The 13,023-nt window shown below is 37.3% G+C and overlaps 1 protein-coding gene across 1 annotated transcript in view; it reads right to left on the reverse strand.

The window, feature by feature from the left end:
- The window catches only part of FCHO2 (FCH and mu domain containing endocytic adaptor 2), a 115,706-nt gene that overhangs the window by 14,501 nt on the left and 88,182 nt on the right, over positions 1-13,023 (reverse strand). The window contains exons 20-22 of the mRNA XM_032626076.1: positions 9,178-9,289; positions 5,380-5,535; positions 4,714-4,846 (exon numbers count right to left, since the gene is read on the reverse strand). Coding sequence (XP_032481967.1) covers positions 4,714-4,846; positions 5,380-5,535; positions 9,178-9,289 — 401 coding nt within the window. The remainder of the gene's footprint in view (positions 1-4,713; positions 4,847-5,379; positions 5,536-9,177; positions 9,290-13,023) is intronic.

Genomic DNA, 13,023 nt, shown 5'->3' on the forward strand with positions numbered 1-13,023 from the left:
TTTCATACCACTGTGGTCCTAAAAGAGATGCTTGATATGACTCCAATGTTAAATTTATTATGACTGGGCTTCCCTGGTGGCGCAGTGGTTGAGAGTCCGCCTGCTGATGCAGGGGACATGGGTTTGTGCCCCGGTCCGGGAAGATCCCACATGCCACGGAGCGGCTGGGCCCATGAGCCATGGCCACTGAGGCTGCGCGTCCGGAGCCTGTGCTCCGCAATGGGAGAGGCCACAGCAGTGAGAGGCCCACGTACCGCAAAAAAAAAAAAAAATTTATTATGACTTGTTTTTTAACCTAATATATGATCCTGGAGAATGTTCCATATGCAGTTGAGAAGAATGCGCACTCTGCTGCTTTTGGATGGAATGTTTTCTGTATATCTGTTAAGTCCATCTGGTCTAACATGTCATATAAGGCTGATGTTTCCTTACTGATTTCTTTTGGGATAACTTATCTATTAATAAAAGTGGGTATTAAGGTCCCCTACTATTACTGTATTGCTGTCTACTTCTCCCTTTAGGTCTCTTAATATTTGCTCTATATATTTAGGTGCTCCTATGTTGGGTGCATAATTATTATTGTTTTTTTGGGGGGGTGCATAATTAATACATGTTAAACATCTTCTTGTTGGATTGACACCTTTATCAATATGTAATACCCTTCTCTGTCTCTTATTACAGTCTCTGTTTTAGTCTATGTTTTTCTGATATAAGTATAGCTACCCAAGCTTTCATTTGGTTTCTGTTTGCACGGAACATCTTTTTCCATCCCTTCAACTTCCATTCTGTGTGTGTCCTTACATCTGAAGGGAGCATCTTATAGGCAGCATATAAATAGGTCTTATTTTTTTAATCCATTCAGCCACTCTGTGTCTTTTGATTGGAGAATTTAGTCCATTTACAATTAAAATAATTATTGACAGGTATGTATTCACTGCATATTGTTAATTATTTTCTGGCTGTTCTCTTACTCTCTTTCTTTGTGGTTTGATGACTTTAGTGGAATGGTTAATTTCTTTCTCATTATCTTTTGTGTATCTGCTATAGTTTTTGCTTGGTTGTTACCATGAGGCTTACATATAACAACCTACATAACAGTCCATTTTAAGCTGCAAACAACTTAAGTTTGAATGCATTCTAAAGGTCTGCATTTTTACTCCCCCTCTATCTTCTGTTTTTGATGTCACATTTTACATCTTTTTATCTTGTGTATCCCTTCACTAATTATTGGAGTTATTTTTACTATTTTTGTCTTTTTTCCTTTTACTATTTTCACTCTACGTGATTAATCCACTACCTCTACTATATATTTACCTTTACCAGTGAGATTTATACTTTCATACTTTTGTTACTAATTGGCGCCCTTTTCAGCAAATAAGTCCCTTTAACATTTCTTGTAAGGCTGGTTTATTGGTGATGAGCTCCTTTAGGTTTTGCTTGCCTGGAAAACTCCTTATCTTTCTTTCAATTCTGAGCAATAACTCTGCTAGGTAGAGTATCCTTGGTTAGAAGTTTACTTTGAATATATCCCTTCTGGTTTGCAAAGTTTCTGCTGAAAAGTCTGCTGATGATCTTATGAGAGCTCCCTTGGTTTTTCTCTTGCTGCTTTTAAGATTCTTTTTTTAAACTTTTGACATTTTTTTTAATGTTGAGCCTTCTTTTAATTATTTTTTTTTAATTTTTGACTGTGTTGGGTCTTCGTTTCTGTGCAAGGGCTTTCTCTAGTTGTGGCAAGCGGGGGCCACTCTTCATCGTGGTGCACGGGCCTCTCACTGTCACGGCCTCTCTTGTTGAGGAGCACAGGCTCCAGACGCTCAGGCTCAGTAGTTGTGGCTCACGGGCCTAGTTGCTCTGTAGCATGTGGGATCTTCCCAGACCAGGGCTCTAACCCGTGTCCCCTGCATTAGCAGGCAGATTCTCAACCACTGCGCCACCAGGGAAGCCCTAAACTTTTGACATTTTAATTATAATGTGTCTTGGTGTGGCTCTCTCTGGGCTTCCTGGATCTGAATGTCTGTTTCCTTCCCCAGGTTAGGGAAGTTCTCAGCCATTATTTCTTCAAGTAAGTTTTCAGTCCCTTTATCTCTGTTCTCCTTCTGGGACTGTTATAATGTGTACGTTAATTTACTTGATGTTGTCCCGTAAGTCCTGTAAGCCATCTCCGCTTTTTAAAATTCTTTTTTCTCTTTGCTGTTCTGATTAGGTGAGTTCCACTGCCCTGTCTTTGAGTTCACTGATCCTTTCTTTGCTTCATCTAGTCGGCTGTTGAACCCCTCCAGTATATATTTCAGATCAGTTATTGTATTCTTCAGCCCAGTGACTTCTATTTGTTACTTAATGTTTTCTATTTCTTTGTTGAAGTTCTCACTGTGTTTATCCATTCTTCTCCCAAGTGAGGTGAGCATTTTATGACCATTACTTAGAACTCTTTATAAGGTAAATTACTTATCTCTGTTTCGTTAAGGTGTTTTTCTAAGGTTTTATCTTGTTCTTCTTTTAGAATATATTCCTGTTTCCTCATTTTACTTGATTTTCTGCACTTCTTTGTATTAGATGAAATAGCCACCCCTTCCAGTCTTGAAAGAGTAACCTCGTGTAGGAGATGAACCTTATTGTTCAACCTCGCCTTAGCTCCTGGTTGCCTCTCAAACCTCTGTGATTGTCCAAGCAGCCTATTTTATATTTAATAGCTCCTAATTGTCAAGGGTGTGCCAAGACCTGGCAGCGTTTCAAAGCAGGAAATCTGCCAGCACATAGATTCAGACTGACTAGGAAGCTAGACCCTCAGGCAGCAGCTTTTAAAGTATGCAAATACATATAGTTCTGTGAGACTGAATACAAATGTTAGCCCTGCTGGCCACCAGATCAGGTGATCTGGAGGTGTCCCCTGGGTGACAGTCATAAAAATCAGGGCTCCAGACGAGTGTATAAGTTCCTTTCTGGGAGATACTGGTGAGCTGTAGCAAGGCAGAGGGAGAGTGAATTGACTGCATTCCCCCAGGCTATGTTCCCTAAGAGCATATCTGTAGATCCCTAGATGTGTGTCAGACCAGAAGCCTGCCCCTTAGGCTGCTGCTCCAGGCCAAGCAAATGGGTCTCTTTCACAGAGACACTACGGGTGTTTTTCAGTCTGCTTTCTGTGCATCGCCCTGGGGGCAGTAGCCTGCCAAAAACTGTCTCACTGATTGTTATAGTCCTGTGGGACCCAGAAATGCAAGCTCCCCTGGCCTCCAGAGCCAGGAGATCAAGGGTGTCCCCTGGGCTGCAGCTGCAAAAACTGGGGCACCAGACATCTATAAAAACTCCCCTCTTGGAGATACTGGTGTCACAGAAGAGAGTGCAAAGATGACACCCACTGAGGAAGGGGGAAAGAGGTCTTGAACAAAAAGCCAGCTTTAGCATGAGAGAGGGAGAGCCCACTGGTTGGAGTGTAAAGATGGCACCCACCAAGAGAAAAAGTCTATAGTAAAAAAATAAATAAAGTGGTGCTTGCTGGCTTTAGCAAAGTAGATGGAGCTAAAAAGTAAAAGAGGAGCAAAGTAAAAGAGGTGCCCTCCAGCACCTCACTCCCTGGAGAGTATCTCAACATGCCCTGGCCCCTCAAGCCGATGCTTTAAGATCAGCAGATGAATCTCTTTCACATGTAGCCCGTGTACTTCTCAAATGGCGCCGCTTGCATGCTGGGACCTAGGGTGCTTGGGTTTGCACGCAAGCCCTTTAAAGCCGTTTCTCAGATCTCTACAGCCCTCTGGTTCCTGTGGATACGAGCTCCACTGGTTTTCAAAGCCAGATGTTTTAGGGACTCGTCTATCAAGTGCAGGTCTCAAAAGCTGGGGTGTCCATGCAGGTTACAAACTCTTTGTTCCTCAGGGAGAGGCTCCAGATTTGTGAGTTCCATCCAGATGGTGGGTTGCCATGATGTGGTTGAGGCTTATGGTGAGACCGTGTCTCAGCCTCTCCTACTTGCCTCAGTGTGGCCCTTTTCTCATTGGCTGATGTGAAGGAGCTGTTTAGCTATCTTTCAGGTCCCTTTCAGAGGGAATTGTTCCACATGTATCTGTATATACACCATGTTGGTGTATCCATGGGAAAAGGTGAGTTCAGGATCTTCCTATACCATCTTGGACTACCTCTCCAGCTCTAATTAGTTTTTTTATTGTGAATATCTTTCTCCATTAGTTTTCCTAACTGGCTGTTTTGAAAGCCATTAATTTTTGTATTAATTTTTTAAATGACCACTTTGCTAAATTCTCCTGCATCAGTTTTTCAGTTGATTCTCTTGAGTTTTCCAGAAATATATCACCTGTAGTTAATATTATTTTTATATCTTCCTTTCCAATATTTATCACCACTTATTTTATTCTCCTAACTATACTAACACATCCAGAAAAATCTTATACACTAACAGGAATAATGACTTTCCTGACTTTCAGTGCTTTAGGTATTTAATTATTAAGACTGATATGCTGGTCTTTCCAGGTGAAGGACATTCATATATTTATATTTGCTCAGTATTTTAATTGGTAATAGATAGACGGTGAATTTGATCAAACTGGACAAAATCTCCAGAGGCTTATTAACAGATTTTTTGATTTTGAAACATCCTTGCATTGCTCGAATGAACTTCACTTGGCCATGACATATTATTCATTTAATGATATGCAAGGTTCTGTTTAATATTTTAATTAAGGATTTTTATAAGATGACACTCACCTGATACTTTAATACATCTACATTATAATAAGAAGCAGCTGGATTTTGCTCTGATAGCTTCTTGAGGTAGATAGTAAGAGCTTGCATGTTCATCCAAAAATCTTTTGTGTTAGAATCACATTGTGATGGATCACTGTATGTATAAGAAATATTTTCATTATTATTTATATTATTTCATATTTATTTATCTTTATCCTCTGCCTCTCTGTAGTAATTTGGTGACCTGGCAAAGACCAGTAGAAATGAGCCAAAAGATGGGATGAGGTAAAACTAAACTTAGGGGATAAAGAATGGAACATAGCAGAAAGTTGCCTAAAAGATGAGAAGATGTACAGTAGAGAAGGATTTAACAATGACTACTACCACCCACCAGCACAAACAAAACAAAGACAGCAGAATCCTATTTAATCGCAATAAATAATTTTGATAGTCTTCAAATTGAATTACTGTTGCTTTGAAGAAGAAAGAAAAAATTTCTTAAAAAGAAATTTCACCTTCAAAACAAAAGTACACAAACCTGGGGATTTCCCTGGTGGTCCAGTGGTTAAGACTCTGAACTTCCACCACAGGGGGCACAGGTTCGATCCCTAGTCAGGGAACTACAATTCCACATTGCCCCACAGTGTGGCCAAAAAATTCAAAAAAAAAACTGAAAAGTACACAAACCTGAACACAAGTTGTGCATTTGGAAGAATTTGTTCTAGTCTGTTGATATTTTTCACCCTGAAGCAGAGCACAGCTGGGGATGGATTACTAGTGAAGACTTTAATAACTCCGCTTGGAAATGACATTGTCATGTCACCGGTGATCTTCACAATACACCTGGAAGTAGGCATTTTGGAAAATTTAAATAGTTTAAATAAGGCATTTTAACCTCCATTTAAAGCATATTTAGTTTTAAAAGGGCTTTATTTATATATGTAACCTTTTATCATAATTACCATGAATTATTTTTTTCAATTATAAAAAATGATTCTATGTGAAATGATAATATTCATCTAACACCAGTTTTTCCTAGAATTAAATTCCACAAATGGAAGCACACTGATAATACTCCTTCACTTGTTTGCTAACACCATCCCTGGCTGTCTCATAAGGACACTGTTTCCCTGGTAACACTCCCCAGCTGTAGCTATTTTTCCTCCAAACCCCACAAAGCACTGAGCCTGATGGTGGCAGTGGTAGATGTCCTCCTTGCTTCTCATTGCCTCTTACAACTCTATATTCCTTCTTCCTTCTGAAAAACCACCAGCTTCGTTTGAAACTCACACCATCAGATTATACTACTCGCTATCCCAACCCTCCAAGTCATCTTCAACATCCCCTTTCATTTTCTGAAAATTATAGCTCCTGGCCCACTGTCAGTCTGTCTCTGCACAACTACTCCTATCATAAATTTTTAGTGATTTCAATATCCACACAGATAATCCTTTCAACACCTTGGTCACCTAGTTCTTCAGCCCCTTGCCTTCAATGATCCTGCCTTCCTTCCAGCCTACCTCAGCCATACTTCAGCCCCTCCATCATCTCAGTCTGATTCCCCACTCATCGGATAGTCTCTTCCTACTTCTCCAACTCATTCTGTCCAGTACTGCATCTCCAATCTCATCAAAACCCTCCATAATCCATTGTTCCTACCACCTTTTTCACTAATTTTCACTCTTCCTTCATATCCTCATTTCCCCCTATCTTGGGACTTCATGGTCCATCAATATACATACTCCTTTGCATAAACCCTCCCCTTGGTTCTCCCTCACTTGACTATGCTTGTTTGGCAAAACACAGTCTTAGCTAAATCCAGCTCCTCACCTACATCTATATGGCCGAACATGACTAGAGAAAAACATATAATGATATAGCCAAAACTCTCAGTTGGGCCCCCTTAGTATTACCTGGAAATTCTACATCCCCTAGCTCTTTTCATATCTTCTCCTTTCTCCTCTAACTCTAACCTGCAAAATTCCCTCCCCCACCTGCAGTCAACGATTTTCCTTTAAATTTTACAGATGAGATAAAATCAGAAAAGAACTTCCTCATACTCTCACTACTAAAATCCTAATCTCCCTGACTCTAAAGGCATCCATACCTTCTGCCTTCCCTCCTGTTTCAACAGATAATCAGTCTATGCCCCTAAGGTTAACTGTACTGAAGCACATCTTCTCTTACATACTGAAGGACTTCACTCATGCAATTGTCCCCTTTCATTATTATTTATATTATTTCATATTTATTTATTTATCTTTATCCTCTGCCTCTCAGTTTTTTCCATAAATATTGGATTCAGTTTTTTCCATAGATTCAGTTTTTTCCATAAATATTGGATTTTTCCCATTAGCATACTGAAATGTATATCATCTTTAAAAGAACCAAAAACTAAAATTAATAGAGGCCTCCTCTGATTCTCCCATCTCTCTCCTGCTACCACCCTGTTTCTCTGCTTCTACTTAGAGCAAAATATCCTAAAAGAATTGCCTAACATTTGCGCTCTTGAAATACAGTTGTCTGTATTTGCACTCTTCAAATACAGTTGTCTGTATTTGCATCATCTCCTGCTCCTGAGCGCCCTCGAAGCAGTCTACTAGAGCTGCTCTTGTGAAGGTCATTAATGACCTTCACGTTGTTAATGATCAATTTTTCTTGACCTGACAGAGAGCATCAGATACAGCTTCACACCTTCTTTCATGCAAGGGTTTATTCACTTAGTTTCTGGGACTCTGCTCTACTGGTTCTCTTCTCCCCTCTCTTGTTGCCTGCTGTCCCAAACTCCATTGCTGGATGATTCTCATCCTCCTGTTTTTAAACACTGAAGGAGGCCAGGACTTAGGTTCTCATCAGATCTCTTCTCTACACCCTAATGCCCCAGGCTTTAAGTATCATGTACAAATTAATGACTACCAAATATTTTAGCCTGCACCTATCTCTGAACTCCAGAATCATGTATTCAACTATCATCAACTCAACATCCCCACTAAATTGTGTTAATAAGTACTTCAAATTTAACAATCTACTCCCTCAACAAATCTTGACAACTCTGTTTTCAAAATACATTCAGAATCTCATTACTACTCACGATCTCTTCTGCTAATACCCTTATACAAGTCACCATCATCTCTCACCTGGACTTCAGTGGTTAACCCTTTCTCTCTGCATCTACTCTGGCTCCTTCTAGTTTATTCTCCATTTGGCAGGCAGAGTGCTACTTCAAAAACATAAGTAACCTCATCACTCCTCTACTCAAAAGCCTCTACTTGCTTCCCACCTCACCCACAATAAATCCAAACTCCTTATCATGGTCTACAATGCCCAGCCTGATCTGTTCCCTCTGTGGACTTATCTTTGACTACTTTCCTCCTTGTTTACTCCTACTCAGTGACATGGTTCTCTTTGCTATTTCGTGACTATGCCAAGCATGCTTCTACCTCAGTCCCTTACACTTACTGGAATGCTCTTCACTCACCTATCTGCATGGCTTGCTCCTCCCTCAATGTCTTTCAAAAACAACCTCAAAAAGGTTTTCACTGATCATTCTACCTAAAATAGTAGCCCTCTGTTATAACTTTCTATCCCCTTACCCTGGTTTATTTTTCTTCATAGCATATATCAATACCTCTCCTTTTCCTAAGTAACATTATTCGTTCATCAAATATTTGAGCGCTTACTGTGTGTAAGACTCTGTTGTAAGTGCTGAAGGTACTTTAGTAAACAAAAGTTCTTCTCTACAGAGCTTGCATTATCTCAAGTGAAAACTAAGAAACTTTCACAACAATGCAAGCTTATAACAGTCTTACACATATTAAGCACTCAAATATTTAATGAATGAATAATGTTATACATGAAAAATAAGGGTGGGGTGATGGTGGTGGGATGAATTGGGAGATTGGGATTGACAAATATACACTAATATGTATAAGATAAATAACTAATAAGAACCTGCTGTATGAAAAAATAAAATAAAATTCAAAAAAAAAAAGAAAAATTAATGACCAAAAATTAATGACCCAAATGACCCAAAAAAATGACCCAAAGATCATTTTCTTAATAGAAGGAGGTTAAACCAATCCTTCAAGAGTCGCCTGTAAATAGACATGCACTCTAGGTCTCTCTTGCAAACATCACACTTTCACCAAAGATATACATTAGGCCAAGATTCAGAGTTCTATCCCCATCTACGTCAGCTGCCACAATCCTGTTGTACGGACATGTCAAACAACAGATTTGTCATACTGGTCATAAAGCCTGGGCAAAAACGTACATAAACTTAGAAAAAAGCCAACACTACTGATTATAGTGACTTCTTAAATTTGAAAGACAATATCTAAATGACTATAATTGATAGCAAAAAGCAGGTAAACAAGCAATAGAAAACTCTAATAGAGAATCAAAATGTAACTCTTAAAATTTACCATCAAGCCCCCTGCCCCTGAAACACACACACACATATACACATATCTTTTAAAAACTAACTTGGTGGGATCTGCCCCTTTAAAGTAGGCATTAACAGATTCTGTAAGGGCGACTGCCACGGGTAAGGTGTCCTGATTTCCAAGGCTGACAGGACTGGGGCCTCGTGACACACCTAGAATAAATACAATTCATTTGTTAAATCCTATAGAAAGATATTTATTAAATACCAAGACAGAGTAGACTCAAAATATTAGCTTGTCACAAGTGACTCTATTACTGGTTTCAAAGATGCCCCAAGTATAAATCTGGTTAAAAAATGGAGCATAAAACAAGTTGGACAAATAAAATATGACAGGAAAATATGTCACAGTGACTTCAATTTTAAATAGAATGACAAAGAAGGGTTGGGTTAAGGAATGTCAGAAGGAAAAAGCCCTTCACCTGAAGAGCTAAAGATACTAAAATATGGCTTCAAAACCATTCAGATACTAAATTCTTTCAGGTTCTACTAATTCACATATGTAAGATCATTAAACTGGATTTTTCTAGTTAAGGTATTTCTATACATTAGCTATTTCTAAATGAGCAGTGTAATGTAATCATGCACTACTCCTTATTACTGTAATTCTCCTTTACCTCTTCTTTGTCTTATGCTTGTATTATATTCCCATATTACCTTTCCTCAATAAACATGACTAATAACATCATTTTGAGGTAACATTCCTGACATAAAGTTAACTCAGTAAGATACCTTTAGAGTCAAATCATAGAAAGGGCAGTGTTTTAAAAGAGTAATAAAATGTAAACAAATTTAATGTATATGTTCAGGTGTTTTTTAAAACCTAAAATCTGGTTTATTTCATAACAGACAAATCCCTTAAAACAGTGCATTGCCTTTTTTTTTCTTTACAAATGTACTCTCTCCATTTATGCCTTACCATTATTGTTATCGATTGGAAAGTGGAGCATTTATGATGAAATTTTGTAAAAATAAGTCAATTGGGTAATTATGATTATTCATTCTTAAAGAAAAATATGTTGACCTAGGTTATTCATTTATCTCTGAAATCTGAATGTATGTTTTTTTGTTACATAAATGTTACACCATGTTCATAGCCATCAGATATTTTTACTTCAGATGTGAGCTACTTTTGCGATACCTAGAGTATTGTTAATTCTAACAAAAATCAGTACTAGCTTTCTTTGCCTCACAACTAAACCTGGGCTCCTACAAATAGTGAGAAAGAGCTTTTGTTACCTTTAGAGGCCAGGAAGATTCTGTACTGTTCAAGATTTTGAAGAATTCTGATTTAGAAGGTTCTTCATAGTTTAAAAAAAAAATGACTCAGTGATTAAAAATACATGGAAACAGGAACTGCTGTTTCTAGGCCACTGGGAAAAGCAAACTCTCCCAAACAAGACAACTTAAAATTTCATATGAAAATAAACTCAATAATAAAATGTATTCACAAAATCACAACAGCTACTATCTACTAACCACCAATATATGCCAGACACTTTGCCAAAGAGGCATGAAAGAAATGGTGCCTTTCTGAACCACAAGTAGTTTTTTTCTGCAAAGCAGGAACATACTTTGTGGGTGACGGGCTGCAACAATGAAAGGACATGAAAATGTGTCTGGAGAAGTGTTTATAACCCAGATCAGGACATGGAAGACCTTTAATTTTATCCTATTGGCACTAAAAGCCACTGAAAATGTTTAAAAGAAACATGATTGTGTTTTTCATTTTGTAAGATCACTGAACACAGAGTGAATCCTGGATTGAAAAGAAAAATGACTTGGCAGGGATTCAAGTTTGGATCAGGTGAGAGAGAATTAAATGAAAGCTAAGGGCTTGATCAAGAGGCAGTAGTTTCTAGGATATGTGATTACAACTATGCAAATACATGTTTGCGCAGTGGGAAAATTTCACTATAAATCTAAATTAGTTCAATTTTTTAAAAAATATATTCTATACTAGGGTCGCTAGAAATTCAGGAAAGCATATTTTCAGAGAAAGATGAAGGCTATAATAATCTTTTATTAGAAAAAATTCTATGCTCTTAAATCTGAAATTAATCTTTTCCCTTAGGTAACCTACACAAGTGGAGGTTACTACACAGTCATGGGTAACATTAATGCCTGCTAGGACTTTGACATTAAAAATCAAAAGAAACCTACAAAGTTATTCTTTTCAATTATCCAATTTGGGCATACAAAATGAGAATTCTTGAAATAGTTTCCCTGTAAATTGTTAAGCCTGTTACTGAAATATTGGCAAGAAGAAAAAAGTACTGGAGAGTTAGGAAAAAAACTCAAAATCCACTTAACATTTTGGCATATCCCCTTTTGTATATTCCATTTTTGTTTCCAAGATCATATTGTATATGCATCCTTCAAAAAAATGTTTGACACAGGAAATATGTGCTTAAGTCCCTAAAAAAGTCTAAGTGTGTACTATATTATTCAGAATAACTCATTTTTTGGAAAAAATAAATTCCTTGGATGTTCTTCTTTATAAGGATAGTATGCATGCATTCTAATTTTGGTTTAATTGTTGCATATTTACAATTGTGTATGTTTTGAAAATGCAGAGACATAAAGCTGAAATAAAGGGTACCTACCTTTGTAACAATCAGTGAATATTTTTGTGGAATTCCTTTCAGCTCCGGGGTAAAAAACAGGGACTCACCCCCAACTACTTCCTACCTCTTTGCTTCTAACTTCAGCTCACTGTATGAATGGTTTTCGTATGATTGATAGCCTTTGCTTTGTGGTTTTTATATTATAGTTTCTTTTTTTTAACTGACATTTTCTTTCTGGTTCTTTCCTAATCACTTTTTCTCTGCTTCTAATAGCTTTAGAGGTAAGATTTGTTGATATTTCTTAATGTTAAGGAGAGAAGAGCAGGAGGGAGATGGAAGATAATGCAAAAATAATGTATGTTTTTATAATTTATCCACTGCTATCAATGGATCCTGTATAGAAACTGGACATAATTAGTACAAAATTGAGATAGTTAAACCTTAGAGTTATTCTTGATTTCTGAGACACCATAAATTGCTGGAAAAGGAAAAATTAGATAACAGAGTATTTTAGATACACTTTAGGGTCATTAGTTAACATATACATCTGCTTTCGATACAATACCTTGTGAAGTCTCACAGTGCTTTTCAATTTCAGAGAGTGTCCCAATCAAATTATCATCTTCTATCATATTTAAATAAAACAAAATATTGCAGGAAAAGAAAATACTTTCAAGAACAAGAAGAATCAAAAACTTAAATCTAAACAGGGAGCTGAATAAACATCACAATAAAGAAAGAAATTTTTAGGAAGATTTAAAGAAACTGTCATATAAAATCCACATTACATCACATCCTGCCTGCCTGTATCATCACCGTCACCTACTTGTCGTTCTCCTATTGCCAGCACTGGCCCAAACTACAAACAAATGTGTACCAACTTAATCAAAATTAAAGTTTCCATCACAAATAGAAAACGTTCTGAATAATCTGGAGATAATGGGAAACGACTAAAGCAATTTTGGTTACCAGGACCTGCCTGATTTCTAACAGGACCCATCTATGTTCTTTATGATTAAAATACAGATTCTGTGGAAACAAAAGGTAACAAAACCACATATACAAACAAAATGTAAGAATAAGGTGCTTGTTACAGCAAACAAAAAGACTTATTGAATATATTGTTTACATAAAGTCAGAAGATGGGAAAAACAGTATGTTCACAAAAGTATATAAAATAAGATGGTAACATCATGTTCAGACATTTAGAAATAAAATCATTTATCTCATTTTAGCCTATCCACTCATGCCGTTTTTACAATGGCTACATACAGAAGGCCCATTTCTCCTGTGTGAGTTTTGACAAATCAAATTAAGTAT

This window comes from Phocoena sinus, chromosome 3 (genome assembly GCF_008692025.1).
Source record: "Phocoena sinus isolate mPhoSin1 chromosome 3, mPhoSin1.pri, whole genome shotgun sequence".
NCBI lineage: Eukaryota > Metazoa > Chordata > Mammalia > Artiodactyla > Phocoenidae > Phocoena > Phocoena sinus.